This window comes from Trachymyrmex septentrionalis, unplaced genomic scaffold (assembly GCF_001594115.1).
Source record: "Trachymyrmex septentrionalis isolate Tsep2-gDNA-1 unplaced genomic scaffold, Tsep1.0 scaffold8, whole genome shotgun sequence".
NCBI classification, from domain to species: Eukaryota; Metazoa; Arthropoda; class Insecta; order Hymenoptera; family Formicidae; genus Trachymyrmex; species Trachymyrmex septentrionalis.
The window spans coordinates 3,454,058-3,473,638 of NW_017305987.1; the positions used below are offsets into that span (position 1 = coordinate 3,454,058).

The window sequence follows — 19,581 nt, forward strand, 5'->3', positions numbered from 1 at the left end:
TTATATAGTTTATTATTATTATTATAATATAATTATTATATATTATATAATTTATTATTATTATTATTATTATTACAACAATAATTAATTATTAATCTCACGAATTTTATTTAAATATATTTTGGTTATATGTTTAATTTAGCTGTATTATATAGCCAAAAATTATTCTGTGTGGACAAATTTATTTTACACCTCTAAGAGAAAAATAGATATTAAAAAAAAAATCACTTTATTTGCTTGCGGTGCAAATTATTGTGTGATTATTACTAATAATGGCGAAGTGTATGAATGGGACTATTGCCCTAGCAATGATAACCCTAAAATGAAAGAATTCTTTTTGACAAAGCCACGTAAAATTCAACTTCCAACTCAAACCAAAATTGGTAAGTTTTTTTTTTTTTCAAAGTTTATTTGTAAAGAGGTGAAGATAGATATGAGTAGTGAAAGAATTTCTGAATGTAACACTTTTGAATAATCAAATTTATCCAATTTTGATATTTTAGTTAAAGTTGTCTGCGGAAATTGGCGTACCATTATACTTACTGACAAAGGAAAGATCTATGCCTGGGAACGCCAAACTAATTCTTGTTGTTACAACAACAAACCATTATCAACAGTAAAACATTACAAAATTACTGAAGAAATTTGTTTTCCTTGTGTGGACATTGAAGAAATTTGCCAGCCTATTATGGTAAATGATTTAATTGATTGTAAATTTCATGATGAAGGAAACAGAAAAACGTACAATAAACTAGAGAATTTTATGATTTAACAGATTAAATTATCCAATATGATTAGATATCCATCAGATATCGCTACGATAGCTGGTGCGGACGCTATCAAATGTAATAAAGATCAACTTGTCTATATATGGGGTGTGCTGTTTGGAAAGAAAATTAAGGAATCAGCCATCTGCGAATACACAAATATATTTGACATATGCAATTTGACGATAGCACAACCACCGATTACTCATACAGATGAAGAAAATATGATATTAAGCGATTTAGGCATAGCATTTAACGATAGTGTAAGTTTCATTCTCTATGCTAACGTGTTAATCTATTTTAATAAATTTTTAATTAATTGGTGATCTGCCAGGTATCACAATCAAATCGTTTATTAAACGTTTTCGTTAAAAGTATTCATATCCATAATCATCTTTATTCACTTTATAGACGATCAGTATGTCTTTTATAAGCTAATAATCCTTCTCTTTCTATAACTTGTTACCTATATTTATTGTAAACAATAATATTCATTTCTCTTTTTTAAAGTCGACGAGCGATCTTATAATAGAAGTTGAGAAGAAACCTATTTACGTTCATAAGTTCATTCTGAAACTCCGATCAGTATATTACCAAAACATGTTCAATTTTAATGGGCTTGAAAACAAACAAAGGTAATTATTTATGAAATGATTAGTATATTTTCATTAAAAACTTACGTTTGATTCATTTGTTGCACTTTAACATATTTTTTGGAACAGAGTTATCAAGTATGATGATTATTCGTATATTGTGTATGAAGCCTTTTTAAAATATTTATATACCGGTGTAATCGATCTACTGTCTTTGGAAAACGAATTAGGTGAGTTTTAATTAAATACATTAATACTATCTTAAATTCATATTAAAACGTATGTTTTGTTATAGAGCTCCTGAAATTATCTGACAAGTTCTGCATGGAAAGTCTTGAGAGAGATTGCATTCGAAATATAAAAAAAAAGATAACAGCATCAAACGTAGACTCTATTATTAAAGTTGCGACGATATACAATAAGACGGTAATTGGTTATCACTTTTGTTTCTTTTTTTTCTATTATTTCTTTTTCAAGGTAAAGTACTATAATTTATGATGAGATCGATATATTGTCCAATTGGAGTTTTATTCTTTTTAACGTTTTTCTTTATTCTTATTTTTATCGTAGTATAATACTTTTGTGTTGTACATTTCTGAAATATTATAATTGTATACTATATGTAAAGTAACAGAACCATGAATCGAACTCATAAGTCGTTTCTGTTGTGTTATTAATCTATCCAGTTTCAATACTATAGTTTTAAAATGCTAGAATTTATACGGAAAGAATGGTTTTAAAGTTTGTAAAACATTATCTAGATACAAATCTGAAAATAATATTGTTGAATCATCAACATAATTATATAGTATGCTCAAACTGATAGTTATAGTGTCAAAACTTCTTGCAGCATTACTCATGCTTGAAATTGATAATTAATTTTGAATGATAATACAATATTTTTCAGATCTATATTTAGCTAAATTTTTTGATACATTAGTAAAATTATTCTTTCCATGCATTAATTATAACAAATATATCTTTATTTTACACTTATTTATACCATTGTAATTTTCAGGAATTGGAAGAATATTGTTTCAAGTTTAAGACTAAACTTGAACAAGATAAAACAGGGAACATTTTGGAACGTTTATCAACAAAATTACAGCAATATATAATAACATTCACATTTCCAAAACACTAATGCTAAGAACGTGATGGTGGGAATTCAAAGGCTGATGGGGCTTTTTTCTACATATAGGATTAAACGAAATCCTTTAGAACTTTAGACTGAACAAGAAGAATTAAGATTTTTCACGTACAGACGTCGCCTGAATTGCATACTGGTTCTTGTTTGAAGCTGAAGTCGTTTGGAAAAAAAGAAAAAAGTTACACGTACATAATGAATAATATATTATCATAGGACTTTTTTATTATCGTATCACGTTCTCTGCAGATGAAGAGAGACGAAATAGGCTCTATCAAATAAGCTTGATGTCTTATGATAATATAGGCTACTTTCCTTTTAAGAGACATAAAGTCAATATAAATGTTGTTTTATTTTTATTATTTATAGAATATCAAGAAAGATAGAATGATGTTTGTGAATCTAAAACCTTATTTTGTCCATGATGCTGTATTAGAAATCAATTCGAGATCTCGGATGATGAAGGAACAAATCACATTGATCATGTGATCGAAATATTCAAATGCGATTTGTTAGTTCTCTCTCTGTTCGAGATTTCTCGGACCAATTTCTGGTATTCGTGGAAATAGACTTTAAAAGGAAAGTATCCATAGTGTCTCACCCTGTGTGTGTGCGTGTGCGTGTGTGTGCGCGCGCGCGCGCGCGTGTGTGCAAAAAATCACTCATTTTGTATTCTTATTGTGTTTCAGTAGTAATAAATATATAGCTATAAGATTATCCTCTTACTGGTTCAGGAAGCACAAGGAAAAGGTCATTTGATCATTCAAATCGCTTCTTTTATTTCCAAGCGTTAACACATATTTGGTACATTGCGATATAATATAATACACAATATCACAGTTCAGTAGTAATAAGACATTTTAATTATCATGACAGATATTACAGTCACGGAAACAAATAATTTATCTACATACAAATATGCGTAAGTTTATAGTTTTTCTATTCTTTCAATTTTTGTAGAAATACACGTCTACTTAACAGTTTCGGAATAATGATGCATATAGACGTTAATCATTCAGAATCGAATTTACCATTTAATACGTAACATTTCACAAAAATCGTTATAATAATAAGATTATATATAATATAAATGTGATTTGTAAAATAATAAGGATTGTATCTACTAATATACTTACTATGTATATACTAATATACTGTTTTTACTAATATATATATATAAGTGTTTGACGTATTATCTATTAAAAAAATAGCAATGCAGTATGGTATAAAGGTAACTGACGGTACTACTTTTTTTTCATTTTTCTATTATTTCTTTTTCAAGATAAAATATTCGATCATTTTTTTATAAAATTGATTTACTGTCCAGTTAGGATTTTATTCTTAATTATGTTATTCTTCTTTATATTAAAACACAAATTAAAAACAATTCTTTAATGCTCGTATAACTTTCAAACAAATTAATAAATAATAATCTAGATCAACAATTAAAACGAACTATAATTAGATGTGACAATGTAAAAATTTTTATTTTTCCACAATATAATTTTCCAACGATACGTTTCGACTATACTTAGTCCTCATCAGTCGCAGAAATATAATTATAACAAAACGTATAATCGAAACGTATCGTTGAAAAAATATATTGTGAAAAAATAAAAATTTTTACATTGTCACATCTAATTATAGCTCGTTTTAATTGTTGACCTGGGTCGTTATTTATTAACTTGTTCTTCTTTTACGTTTCTTTTATGTTTATTTATTCATATTTCTATCACAATAAAATGTTCTTCATTAAAAATTCTTTATATCATGTACAAATTAAGTTGCAAGACTGTAAATCAAATCCTTAGTCACTTCTATTATTGATCTATTTAATTAGTTTCAGTTTAAATGTTAAAATTTATTAAATATAAAAAATGTAATTTTATTCTGTATAGTTAACTTAATTATTTATATATATCATATAATTTTCAAGAATTGGAAGATTATTGTTTCAACTTTATCTTAAGACACAATATGGAAGACTGATGTAAAGGATACGTTTTTATTTTGATTTTTACATACCAATAATTTTTTACTTTTTGGAATAACATCTTTACAACATTTATTTAATATTTATGTTAATCAAACTAATTTAGGAATTGGAGATCATTACTTGAACAAACATAAATCCTGTAGTTTTTTGTATGCTGAACACGAATCCGTTTTCTAAATTTAACTATGATTCTTTCAGAATTTTGAGAAAAATTCAGAAAATGATGATTTTTAAGGGGGTATTACTTTGTCGCATTGTGTTTTTTTTTTAAGAGATATTTAAGAATTTTTTTTGAAAAAGTGAGTGAATATTTTTTAAAATAATTTTTTGGATTTTATTTATTGTAGTTTAAAGATAAAATTTTTACTTTTTTAAATAAAAAATATGAATAACATTTGACATTTTATAAATCCATTTTCTTTCTGCATCGTTTACAGAGATCGTCGGCGACTATGATTCCCAGTCTCCCAGTGAACGAAATAAAAAAATAAGACTTCATTTTAATTAACACTTGCGATTATCGTATGAACTAGAATAATTCATTTCACGCAATAAATAAATGACATTTGTTTGTAAAAAAAAGCTTAATTTTTACGTTTTTATAAAAATGTTTTCAAGCTCCAAAAAAATATGAAAAATTAAATTATCAAAGTAATTCTAGTTTCGACGATAAAAGAATGTGTATTTTATGAGCCCTTAAAATTTGAAATCAATGCAATGGTTTTTTTTAAATCGCCAGTTTCATAAAAGTTGTTTCAAGAAAATTGCGTTTAAAGTTTGTATTGATATTTTTGTGCAGATTGAATTTTGTAACAAAGGACTAAAATTTGATGAAAAAAGAGTGTAAATCAAACACTTATAAGTCATTCCAACTGTTCTATTAATCCATTTAGCTTGCAGTTTCATTTTAAATACTAAAATTTATTAAATATAAAAAATATATCTTTATCCTATGTAATTAACTTAATTATTTATACACATATATCATATAATTTTCAGAAATTAAACGATTATTGTTCAAATTCTATCCTAAAAATCAAAATAAAAAAGTATCCTTGGGTTAATCAGTATATCCTTGCAGATAAAGTTTGATTAATAATCTTGTCTGCGTGCAAAGTCGTTAATCGAACTTTATCTGCAAGGATATACTGATTACCGCAAGAATAGGATATATTGTTATATCAAAGGACTCTTTTATTTTGATTTTTAGATATCAATAATTTACTTATAATAATACTGTGTATAATAATCTTCTTCTTCTTCTTTCATTAGGCCTGTAGCCTGTGTTACACCTCTCTTATATGCTTGTGGGGCACATATTAATTATTTAATTGCCATGAGCATATGGGAGTTTTTAATGCCGGTTCCGAACGATGGATTTTTTTATAGTTCCCATAAAATTTTAATATTTAGAGCATAACTTTAGAACAAGCCTTAAACAAAAATAATTATAGTGTTAGATCGTGCGTGTAGTCAATGCAAAAAAAATATTTACGAAATTCGATGAATTCAAGTTTTATTGAGGTGAGTCTTTAAACTTTGTTTATTATATAATAAATACATATTTGGCGATAAATTCCGCATGCAGTGTTAAGATCGTATTAATAAGAAAATACAGGATATGTTGAATTGCTTAACTGCAGAGATTTGACGATCGTGAAACTGCAAGGCATGAAGTTCATAATATGAGACATTTACGGTTTTCCTATCATGAGATATCTAACCTGCATGCTCGAAGCCATAACCTCTTCGAGTTATGATCGCTGCTGGAATTGTTACTATACGTGATTATTGAAGAACAGATGATTAGAATAGGTTGCTAGAATAGGTGATTATTGTAAGATATTTAAAAAAGAGGGAAAATATTAATTGAAAGAAGATTCGTACAAAATTATGAGTGTGATACCCAACGATATCCACACGTAATAATGAAATAATCTATAAAGTTTATATATATTTTTAGTATTATACGACGAGATATAATAGTATCTCATCGGTGATAATATTTTTAAATGTAATTCATCTTTAAATATTTTTTCCAATTCGAATTTAGCCGCGTAGCGCGGTGGTTACGTCGCGCTACAAGTCAAGCGAACGTCTGCTCGAAAAGTTTACCTTTTATTCCCTGATGTTCTTCTTCACTTCGATGGGTCCAGCTCAGTATTTACGTAGAATAGACTGAAAATACACATATATTTTTTCATGCGATTGCGACGAATAGGAAGAAGGTCCAGTGAAGCGGGTAATGATTTGAAGTATCGGAGTACAGTGGTCAGTATGACGCTTGCAGTGCCAACGAGTTAGGGGAACGAGCGCCACATTGCTCGGCGTTGGCCCGGTTGGCCGCCGCGTGTGTGGTGTGTGTATCTATACACGCATGACGTTTCCTCGACGGTGAAACGTCGTGGCCCGGTTTCTTGCGGTGGGGCCGTTCGTCCCTTCGCCGTCTGTCTGTTGTGCCGCGTTCGCCGCTCAGTGAACATACACTCCTATCGACCAAGATGGTGACTATAAAGGGACGCAAGAGCTCGAGCAAGAACCCGCCGATCCTCAGCCACGAGTTTGTCATACAAAATCATGCGGACATCGTCTCCTGCGTGGCCATGGTCTTCGTGGTTGGACTCATGGTGCAGGTCGGTGGCAGCTATCCCGGCGTTTGTTCTCCGGCTCCGTTTAGAATTTACATCCGTTTCGATTTATATTCTTTTGGCAAAACGGGAGAGTCGCTTTTGTGAGAATTCCCTACGAAGCTTTCGCTCTTGATTATGTTCTGTGGAAATTTGGAGGACACCTGAAAAGTAGGATGACCATATGTTACGAGTTGTTCCTGTCAAAACAAATTTGACTCACACATACGCATACATTTTTGTTTATTGTATTTGGCAGTATTTCTTTTTTAATCTTAAGTTTTCATTATATTTTTATGAACATTTTAATTATGATAAATATCTTATTAGTATAAACACATTATCTTTAATATTATATTTATAAATTTAATATGCTATTATAATTGCCTTTTTTATATTGATTTTTAAAAAAAAGAAGAAAAGTATTTATTGAAATGTTAAAATTATTTCGTCAAAATATTTAATTAATCTAATTATACTGTTAGAGTGTACATTGTGGATTTTTTGAGACTACTTGTTTAATGTAGTCTATTAAATTAAAATTGAATTAAATTCAAAATTATTTTCTATATTAGGTTACGTCGCCATGGGCCTACATGTTTATTGCTATTCATCATAATGTAACCAATACTACCGAGGATCCAACAGCAGTGGTGAAGTATACTACAGGATGGAAAGATGCATGTGCAGTGTTTTTTTACTTCTTGATAACTATCATAATGCATGCTGTACTTCAAGAATATATATTTGATGTAAGTATACACCTTTCTGATGACAAAATATTGTCTAATTATAAGAATATATTTAAACTCTTTCACTGATAAAATCACTTTTGTCCACAGAAAATTTCCAAACGACTTCATCTTAGCAAAGTTAAGCTTTCTAAATTTAACGAGTCCAGCCAATTAATTGTATTTTATGTATTATCTGCATTGTGGGCCATTGATATTATAATCAGGTGATACAGATTTTAATAAATAATTCTAAAAAGAGATATAAGAGGAAGTATCAATAGAATAACGTTTCTTTTTCTTTTAGAGAGAATATACTTTTGAACATATGGACATTGTGGGAAGAATACCCAGCGCCGATGTCCGCTTCCCTAAAACTATTTTTCATCGCCCAGCTTTCTTATTGGTTGCATTGCTATCCCGAGCTCTATTTTCAACGAACTAAAAAAGAAGATATTTTGCAACGTGTCGTCCATGCAACTATTGGATTAATCTTTACATTCGCAGCTTATTTCTTCAAGTAATATTATAATATATAGATTTACTTTACTTTATATTTTCGCAGAATTTGTGTTAAAATATATATATTTGTTATTCTCCTCAGTTTCCAACATCTCGCCTTAATCTTATTAACTCTCCATTATGTGGGAGATGCTTTGCTACATGCAGCCAGACTGGTTCACTTTATTAGTCAAAAAGAAAAGAGAACTAAATGTAAGTTGCTTTTATTGAATTACTTGTCATTACTATACATAATAATTAATATATTTGACGTTCGTTACAGTGTCATTCCTGGTTGCCAATGTAACTTACGTGTTCGCACGTATTACGACTATCGCGCTTACGTATGTAGTGTTTCTGTATGGTTTGAGGAAACAGGAGTTTAAACTTGACTATGTTACCGGCAACTTTAATACTCCTGTTGTACAATTCTCGGCAGCGATTATTGTCTCGCTCTTCCAAGGTTACCTTCTATATTTCTTCATTACGAAGCAAATCAAGCGTGCACGCGAGAACGCTGCACCTGTTGTCGTGAAGACGAAGCCGAAGCAGAAGCCGAAGAAACGAGAAGGTGAAAATAAGTTCTTCATTTATTTTATTATATATTTTGCTATTGATTTTATTTTTATTATCTACGTCAAAATTTATTTCATTGAAGTAAAAATACATGCGTATTGTATCTTTGCAGGCAAGAAATCGGCCTTGTCCGAAGATGACGATCTCCCAGAAGTTGACCAGGCGACGAAGAAGAATCTGAGAAATCGTCCTTCAGCCAAAGCAAAATAGACGCTCAATAAATTAGAGAAATCATCCTTATAAGGCTGATTGGATGTTCGATTTTATTCCCTTGTATATCACGAACATGTCAGAATGTTCGATTAAGACTGCGGTTCACTTGCTTCTTCCAAATGCTTTAAACGCTATGTTCCAAATGCTACGCTTGGATTATCAATACATTACTGTTCCGCATGCTATAGCAATCTCTTATGTAATTTTCCTGCTAAATATGTCGAAATGCTCCAGTCAACTGAATCCATCTTCTGAGGACGTGTTCAGATACTCACCTGAGTACCGCCCCCAAGTATCATGTAATCCTTAATATTTAGTGGACAATAAGAATAAAATGATATCTGAGTGACACTCGGTTGGGAATTTGAACATAGCTCGAGATGAAACAATTGGTGCGAAAGTAGGAGCGAAAACGATGACATATTAATGACGTAATAAGAATTACTGGAAACGTCAAGTGATCCAAGCTGATCCAGCTATATTGATGTTTGCATACGCATTGCTTTGTGTGCTTTCAAAGTATATGCTTTGTAAGGTTTGAAGCGCCAAGACCGCAGTCTAAGATGTACAAAAATGTATTCTTAATGTAAAAATACGAAGCTTCCGTAATGTTACCGATTAAGAAACCGACAGCAGAATAATGAAGTATTCGATACTTAATTTTTGTATTTAACAGAGATAAAAATCGGATTTAAAATATTTTATGAAAGAGATAGACACATTATTTTGGGCAGAGATAGGCGCACTGTGCTATTGGATGTATTTTTAACTACAAATCTCAATTTTTTAAATCATTTTATCGCATTCATATAAATTGTACAGCTAAATATTGCATTCATATATAGAATCACAAAATATTAATTGCGCATTTTGGTTGTTTGTTTTATGCGCGTGTACATTTTCTAGAAAAATTTATATAATTTATCGCTGTTTATTGTTATTTAAAATTCTATGAATTTTTTTCGCGCACTGATTTCTTTCGATGAATTTTTAAAGTTAGTTAGAATAGGACTATTTAATTTTCCAAATCTTCAATCTTTCCTTCTCCACTGTCTTACTGATTCGGATAGAGAAGAGATTGAAAAGAAATTGGGATCTAGAATCAGACGATAAGTTTGAATCGGTCTTGTTTATTGTCTTGAATTATCTTTGGAATAAAATATTCGAATAGATTAGAGACAAACGCATTGTGCTAGCATTAAGTTACAAGGCAAAAAAGTATATAGGTATAATGTGCACGAAATAATACTTTGGACCATAAATGTGTAAAAATATACATATCTTATGCAATTACAATATTGTTATACTTATATAAGTTTTACTATTTTTTAATACATATATTTATATCGAAAGTGAATCTATATGGAAAGTGATAATTTCGTTATTATATTGCTTTGCGAATAATTAAATTTCTTTAAAATCGCTATTCCAAGGAAAATATAACGAACTGTAGATAAAAGGAAAAAAACAAAGTTTTGAGAGATCATTTTTTATAGTTTTCATTGTTCTGCGACTTTATACTGTCGAATTTCTAATCTTAATTCTGTGCTTAGTCATATAATCAATTGTCAATTTTTTATTTGCATTTATGATTTATTTTTTCCAGAGATGTAATGATTGTTTAAAAATTTATGTCTTGTTAAATAATAATTGTATTGAATAAAATTAATATGTATTTCTTTTTATGTACTTGTTAATCTTTAAGTCTTTTGTTCGTGATTTGTGTAGAAGTCACCACGTCTCTGACACGAAACTGTGGACTAAAAAGAAGAATCCTGATTTTTTAAAAATATATATTGTTACGTATATCGTAAATAAAAAATATAAATTAGAGATATCCAATTTCGTGTGTACATCTATTTTTAAAGAATAAGTAACTTTGCCAAAAGTTTTTTTGTTTAAAAAACTATTGTTAATATTTTTTTTATGCAACGACATAAAAAAGGAAAAAAATACTGCATACAATTTTTTTACATTAAACATTTAACAATTTTAATAGATATCTCAGTTCTAAAGTTTTATAGTTTTTTTTTTTAAATCGAGTTTGATACACAGGAAGGAACACTGGCCTATCGACTTAGAATCGATAGATTCTGATGATCGGCGGATGATACTTCCGACAGTTCCGACTGCGGGCGCTAGTGTAGTCGGTCAAGCGCAGTGCAAATGGTGTTGCGGTGCAAATCAGTGCAAATCCAGCAATTTATCTAGCTGTCGTTTACGTTGGCCGTCGTAGCCGTCGGAGTCAGTGGTCGCAGGAAGATGGAAAAATGTATTTAAAACGCACATCGAAGCTGTTGGATCTCACAGTGTCGCGTAATACCGCGGATGTGCATCTGCGCGATTTGACGTGCCCGATATGTCGCGGCATTCTGATCGAACCAGTGACGCTGCCGTGCACACATAACCTCTGTCTACGCTGCCTGCAGGGTACATTCGAGCACAACAGCCTGACCTGCCCACTTTGTCGGGTCCGGGTGGGTTCCTGGTTGCGCACCGCCACCAAGTCCGAAACTTTGGTAAACCACGGCCTTTGGCAACTGATTAGGTCCAAGTTTCCGAAGGAGGTCGAGAACAAGCACAATGGCGAGGAGGGGGATCTTGGCTTGGACGCTGGTGAGTGACGTACATATATATATATATATGCATCACACACACGCATGCATCCGCGCGCGCGCGTACATACATACGCATACACTCATGCATGTCAGCAATAAACAAATGTAACATAACCTAAGCGATTGTGTTTACTTATTTTATTGAATGACATTTCGCATGCTTCTTATAGATACTCCTATGGCTTATGTAATTTTGATGCTGTAGTCGTTTCTTTATTTCACAGCACTGTTTCTTTATTTCACTGTCTTCTTCAAAGATTTTTAGTTTAACTTTTAAATGGGGTGGCCACCCTAGGTATAGTTTTCTTAAAAACTTTGTTCTAGAAGAGAAAAGTAAAAAATATGGCTTAGATGCCTAGAAGTCTTAAATTTCGTCATGTTTACGTTCTCCTCTCTATAAGAGAATGATTAGTGTAAATTTAATTATAACATGATATACTGATAAAGGAATATAACTATAAACTTGAAGATTTTTTTTTAGAGTATTCCAAACTCCCCCTACCTATCAACTTAGGTATCTTTAAATCATTTATTTACTTAAAGGTTAATACTAGCGTTGGTAGTTGTGATTATTTTTTATCTGTTAAATTTCCTAAGTAGCAAGTGACGTCAAATAAATCTCGTCTTGACAATATCTTTAACATCAATAAAAAGTTATTAAAACGTAATCTTGCTTATATAAATTATTGATATAAAATGATTATAATTGAAAAATATTATACATAGTATTCAATACGTAAAATAAGAGTACTTCGTAAATTGGATAATTTTGTCACAAGATACTATAGAAAAGTATTCTTCTCTTGAACAGATTATGCAGCAAATAGAATACTCAGTGCAGCTGGAGAGATACACCGGGAATACAAGGCTCAACTTCAAATGGCCCAGGAAGAGATGCGTCGTGAGAGGCAAGCTGAACAAATGGCCAGTGAGGCATTGATTCAAAAGATTCAGGCGGAGGATCAGATATTGTTGGCACAGTTGGCGCAGGATCAATTGCTAGCCAAGAGCCTGGCAAAGCAGCAACAGAAGGAAGCTACAAAATGTTATAACGAATGCTTGACCACATCAGTGCCGAATTATGTTTTTAACGAGTCCAAGTTTAACTATACAGCTATACGTGTAAATAATACTGAAGCACCACGAACCGAAACTGCATGCTTAGAAGGCAGGCACATGGGTCTTCCTGAGTCTGTCAAGGACAACTCAAAAACAAGACAAATGAATGCATTGTTATCCAAGATGGGAATGTATTCCAATGTATGCGGCTCTAAGGAGATAAACGTGTCCAGCACGCATAAAAATCCGCCTACATATTGTTGCCAGAAACAATTACCCGTTTATAACGCCGTTGCGAAGAAGCATCAAACAGTATCAAAGTTTACCCAACCTAGCACTTCAAATTATTCCACTGATCCCGGATGCTCCACGTCCAGGACTTACGCGATAGAGACTAAGGAAGAGTTACGAATACCGAGCGATGTAGTAAACAACAAGAAGAAGAGTCTCGGGGTAGAGGTGTGCATGACGCTGACTGATGATGACGAGAGGATAGGTAGCGCCGAAAGCTCTGGCAGTCACGACAGTATAAATCAAGAAATCCATCATTTCAAACCGATTAAGACAGCGCCAAGGACGAAATTGCAAATTTCTTCAGGTATATGTATATTATATTTATCAGAAAAAAAAAGAAGAAATAATATTTGATAACATGATTGTTTGTAAAAGAAATCTAATATTTATGTTGTGTGTATCTGTTCTCAGATGGAAAACAGATTGATCCGAAGTTAATTAGGGTGATCCCTATTTTAAAGAAAGTATCTAACGCAGAGCCGACAGCCCCATCGTTGACACACGTGAAACGTATTGGATGCTCTTGGAGCGCCTTCAGAGGTAAATTTTGGATGTTTGCATGCAAATTTTCTGTCTCGCTTTTGTTTAAATATATATCTGTTTCATTTTAAGTACAAGTACATAATTTAGGCAACAGTTTAATCTGTTAAAGAACAGACCTGTTATATACGATTAATTAAATTCTTAAAACTATAATTAAAAATGTCTGCTTTTTTATTTAATTATAAGATGTCGTTACAGGTAAAATAAGACAGGACGCAAAGGAGAAACACGCAGTGCACAATCTGAAAGATAATACGCCGAGGATACCGATTGATCAGAAACCATCGACGTCATTCGTTCATTCCCAAACGATTTCGAATAAGTCGACGAAATCTCAGACAAATGATGCTATCCGTCGACTTGATTTTATACCCGAATCATCGTTCGATAGCAATAAAAATTATACGAAGAATACAAATAAAATAATTAATGGTACTAAGGTGAGCAAGAAGTCGGATGATGAGGAATGGGATGCGAGGAAAACACGCAAGTCCTGGAGATCGATCATGCAAAATGGTATGGTAGCGAAATCTAATCGGTATAAAAATTTGCGAAGCAGCAGGAAAGAAAGCAGACTTACTGTGAACGTGATAGACGAAGAGGAGGACGATCCAACGAACTCCAATCCGTCATTCAATAAAACAAGCCAACAAGACGGCGAGCGGAATGACGACGATAACATAGCTGTCGAAAATATAGCCGAACGAATTAAAAGGAGAAAAGAAAACGCAGACATAAAGATGTCGGAGCCAGAAATGGAATCTACTGCGTCTAAAAAAAGCAGAACAGCAACGAAGAAGAAAGCTTTACTTGAGAGGATAGACGAAGACCAAGTCACGTTCTCGACATCTCAAGATAGTACGGAGGCCGACGAAAATTTCACGGGAAGGACGAAGCGACGAAAAATGAGCAAAAGGAAGTCCGTACGTAACTCAACGACGACCTCCTCCACGGCAGGTGAATTAGATAGTGCATGTAATAAGAGTAATAGCAAGTTCAATTATGACTCACCGCCGGAGTCTTGCGACGAGATGGAATGTGTCTCGGAAAACGAACGTCCTATGGACAAACTCTCGGATGAGGAACTGATCGAGGAGCAGCAGCGAATCGAGCGAATGTTGTTGCAAGAGCGGGCGGATTTCGAGCTGGCGCGTCGTTTGCAGGCCGAGTACGACGAAATGGAGCAAATAGCCGGACGTACCCGACGCTCGAGAAGAGCCATCGAGAGTGAGAAAAGCGTCAACGTGAACGCGCGTGAGATTAACGCGGCGAGGACTGTCCGTAGGACGAGCGGTGCGCGCAAGGCGGTGAAACGAAATTCAGTTGTCAGTACCGCGACTAAGGGAAAACGTGGCAGGCCAAAACGCATAAAAATCACGGTTGATGCACGCGAAGACGAGACTCGCACACGATAATCATGTCGCGGCGCGTGAGAACCCTTCACAATTGGATGTTCCTATAAGCCATACGTTTGACGAAAGAAGATTCGAAAGAAAAGCCGCAACTTTTGTATAGTGTCTTGTGTATTTTTTAACAAATCATTTGCGTCGTATCGAATATGTACCTGGATACATTGCGAGAGTATATACGGAAGCGGTTTGGATCTTTAGATTATTGTAACATCGTTTTCGGTGTTCACACGATGGAACGTCTACGTGCCGTTTTTGTTCCTAATACATCGATCGTGTGCGTTTTTTAAAATAACGATGAGAAACGCGGCTTGTGCTCACGTACAGCGTGCCCTGAAACGCCCGGCCTAAATTTTAACAAATCTTGACAGGCAGATTTTTTTCAGTGAGAAGAATTTTTTAAGATTAAGGTTGGAGTTTCTTCGGGACACCTCGTATCTATATTTTTATTAGTCTTTGAAAGAGTAAAATATCGCATTAATCAAAACGAAGAGTGACAATATTTGAGCGAGACGTTGTTACGTTTTTGGAGACTAAAGGTATCAAGTGCACGTTCTGATGGCGAGAGATGTGCTAGATTGAAACTGTTTTGTACAGTGATTACACTTATTTTTTAAGAGAGCTTGTCCATTTAAATAGATTTAAGTGGCTACTCATTACAGCAATCCTACAATATTAGGTATACGCAAATTAATTAGCTTTTTTGAAAGTTCGATTATGTGCTGACAGCTGGTCTTTGGTTCCTTCGCTTTCAGCAAAGCGCTAAATCGTGTAGTGATAATCATCGCGTGGCGTGTCGTTGTTATGCGATTTCTAGCAGAAACTTTCGACAGAGAATTGCTTTATCGCGAAATATGTATGTTTATATTTCTATATGCCGTTCCCGTGAAAATTAGTTAAAATCAAAGGAGGATTAATCGAGCTTATGTTTCTTTTTATGTATGAAAATAGGAAGAGACAAAAGTATCATTTAAAACTCAATTACAACTAACGTTTACGGAAGGATTATCTTAATATGTAAAGTTTATTATGTCACATTTATACACCGATATCATCGGTAAGACAAATTATAATGAATAATCGTGTATATTGCGTTGAAAGAAAGATTACTAGGCCGATATTCAAGATTATTTAAGAGCGTCTTAAGTCTTAAGATGTGACAAGCCAAGCATGAGGTATATTAGCACCTTAATACATTTACTTAAGATGATCTTAAAATAAAAACAAACTAGGAATATACTGGTCTATACTTTCTAAATCTTTTAGAGTGAATCTCACTCTTAAAGTATTTGAGTCATCTTTTTTCAAGCTCAATCTTCATTCTTTAGAATGAGATCTCACTTCAAGGAATTTAGAGAGTATGTTGATAAGAAACCCGCTTGATTATCGCAATCATTTATCAGCCTCGACGGCCTTGATTATCATACTGCAATCGAATTAATTGTTATAAATTAAACGTTATATTAAGAAAAGATTTATACACTTTGCGCGATCATGTGGCGGACTTAACTCGATGGGCGTAGAAGCTAATTGTCAAGGAATATATTTTGCGAGCTATAGTTTCTTTGCAGTTTACAGCCCCGTTTTTAGTAAACTCGAATTCTCTCTCGCCTTTATAGACGCTGATACACATTCATATTTTACACATATTTCTTTAAACAAATTTTTTATGGAAATAACTTCGCGTCCACGCCTTTCGCGCTCCTGTCACTTGTGATACAGTATTTTATTCAAAATTCGTCCTTAGATCTTTATTATATAGTGGTTATTACTATAGTATTTTATGTAAAAAGCTGTCGCAGATGCGCTCACATTTCGTAATAATTAATAACGAGTAAATACTTCCAATGAATGAATCGTAAAACCTGTTCTCTTTAACTAAACTAACTTCTTGTCGATTTGTCTTGTCGTTTCTCTTTTCTTTTCGTATAGGAGAGAAAAATAGAAAAGATGAATGTGCAAGAAGTTTAGCTAAAAGAACAGATCTATAATTTAATGCATTCTGGGGGCTAGCGCAATTTTTTTCTCGTCAATATTTATATTTAAAGATAACATTGACTTTATTAAAAAAAAACTTCGCTGAAATAATCTGAAATGTTCATCATGTTGTAAGCGACACGAAATCATCATTATTCTTAAATTATTCGTAAATTAAAACGAGAATACTCTTGGTGCGCAGCTATTATCTCTACCCTTGGTGTCGCGACAGAAGAGAAAGATTCTTTGCCAAACGTTTTAAATCGTCAGTTTTTTTTTAATGTCTATATTAAGTAAAAGGTATTCATAGAAGTATGGAAAGGATAAATGAAAAAGGGGAGACATTCAGATACCTATATCGGAAATAATTTTAATGAGCTGGGTATTTTTTCTGCTAGAGCATCTGGAAAAAAATAAAAGAGTCGATCTTTCGTTTTCCGAGCTATTCTATGACAAATTCGGAATTTGTTAAATTCAAAGAAGCTTCCGAAAGTTTCCTCGTTAGTGCGGGATAAACGGGAGCTAACAAAAGGTACGAAACGATTGTGGTGAAAAGAAGGATGTTTTTATTATTCCTGCTACTAACCTTCCATACTTTTTTCTATTCATGATTTTATTTAAACGCAACGTATATATTTACCATTAAAATAATATTGCACGAAATGTTTGTTGTCCTCTGCATGCCGCAGGAATAGTCTTTCAACTGTCTTGTTTTCTCTTTATGTGAATTTTAAATATGAGAATATATATACGGCACTCGTGTATCGTGAATACGTTTGATAAATAATTTGTGTAATAAGTAATCGCGAGAGGAGATAAAATAAGATCGGTTGATATCGTTAGAGAATCACACGACTACATTATATGAAATAATCTAACAACAATATATAGTGTAAAAAAAAGCGCATGGAATTTATGAAATAAATCATAGAGAATGTATAGAAAAGATATTTAGTTATAGAGCGACAGAATAATGTCAACTATTATATATTGATAACAAATAAGTAGGGCATCGAGAAAGAGAAAAAGAGATTAAAGCGAGCGTAATCTATAATTCCGAATAAACAAACGGAAACACTCATTATGAATTTTTAGGGAGAGTCATTTTTATATTATGTCATATGGTTTTGCGCAATAGAAGATGTAGCAAGAGTAACGGAAGCCTTCGAGAAATAATGGGCCGTTTTTCTCTTGATACGTTTTATATGTGAAAACGAATAAATGACTGTAACTATTCTAAGAGTATCCATCTTTTATTTGCAGTGAAAAGATCCTTTACCTTTATACGAAAAATACTTTAATTAGTACACAATTATCAAAATTTATTATAAAGTAAAAACGGTTAGTTCTTTCCGTTAAATTTTTCTTCCCTAAATAATTAAAAAAAATTGTAATCAGAAAAGTATAAAAAAAAACAGAGATGTAAATACAATAACATTTTCTTTTTTAATCATTTTGCATTTTTATTTTCTTTTTTAATGTAATTTAATAATATTAATCCACCAAAACAACACAATAATAATCTAACAATATAATTTTCGCGAAAATAAGATGATGACTTTGTGATATATCTACATTTTAATTTATAATTTAATTTATAATTTATAATTTGTCGCTTTTTAGATGTGGCAAAAAATCGTTATGCATTTCCCGATAATTTAATTTAGTAAAAGATTGCGGGGGTGAATATCCTTTCCCATGCAAATAATAGCGAGTTATAATGATTACGTCGTGACAATGAGCAGAGATTCTTCATCTATTTGTGGTACACAAGATAAGAGTGATGAGAGACTAAAAGTTATGCAAGGGATTTAATTAAGAAATGCGGCATTGTATATTTTCAGAGTGCAGTATTTTGTTTCTTTTGATAACATTTCTCATTAGAACTGATAAGAGCAGAAAATATATGATTTGATAAAAAAATAATAGAGAATAAAATTTTGCAGTATCAAAAATTGTAGGATTCTAAAAAATAAATTATGTCTGTAGTGTTTTTATACGAAAAATATTAAATTATGTGTAATATTGAAATATATTAATAATGTACATAATTAATGTAATTAATCAATATGCATTATTTACAGTTTATTATTTTTTTTTTGTAATATAAAATAGAAACCACAATTTTGTAAAACAAACAGATTCAATAATAGAAACTTTATAATTTAAGATCCTCATATATCATACTTCACAATTTACATTTTTAATATCTTCTGACTTTCGATAACTTGAGGTTTTTTAATTCCTAGTAATCTTTTAGAAGAACGAGAATTACATTCATATAACTAATTTGTAAAATGAGACATATGATCATTTTACAAATGAAAAACAGCCATATTTTCTTTCATTAATTCCTTCACTTTTGGGAATTTTTTTTTTTTTGATGATTGACCATCATATACAATATTTATTTAAAAGATTAAATAAAAAATAAAGTATGTGTACGTATGCATGAATGAGGAAAGTAAAGCAGCTGTATGATTGATTCATAAATGCAAATGATAATTGTGATTTTCTTATCTACGATTAC

The 19,581-nt window shown here is 32.0% G+C and overlaps 2 protein-coding genes and 1 pseudogene across 2 annotated transcripts; all 3 read left to right on the forward strand.

Annotated features, from left to right (window-relative positions):
* The first annotated feature begins 322 nt into the window (after positions 1-322).
* LOC108754401 lies at positions 323-4,496 on the forward strand (annotated as a pseudogene).
* A 2,298-nt stretch (positions 4,497-6,794) lies between these two features.
* Positions 6,795-10,015, forward strand: LOC108754416 (translocating chain-associated membrane protein 1). The gene is made up of 7 exons (XM_018496670.1): positions 6,795-7,136; positions 7,706-7,882; positions 7,973-8,088; positions 8,169-8,381; positions 8,466-8,575; positions 8,646-8,933; positions 9,051-10,015. The coding sequence occupies exons 1-7, from the start codon at positions 7,005-7,007 to the stop codon at positions 9,146-9,148; spliced, it is 1,134 nt and encodes a 377-aa protein (XP_018352172.1). The 5' UTR covers positions 6,795-7,004; the 3' UTR covers positions 9,149-10,015.
* Positions 10,016-11,259: 1,244 nt separating this feature from the next.
* On the forward strand, positions 11,260-16,770 carry LOC108754595. The gene is made up of 4 exons (XM_018497041.1): positions 11,260-11,767; positions 12,581-13,426; positions 13,534-13,662; positions 13,864-16,770. The coding sequence occupies exons 1-4, from the start codon at positions 11,422-11,424 to the stop codon at positions 15,078-15,080; spliced, it is 2,538 nt and encodes an 845-aa protein (XP_018352543.1). The 5' UTR covers positions 11,260-11,421; the 3' UTR covers positions 15,081-16,770.
* Positions 16,771-19,581: the final 2,811 nt, after the last annotated feature.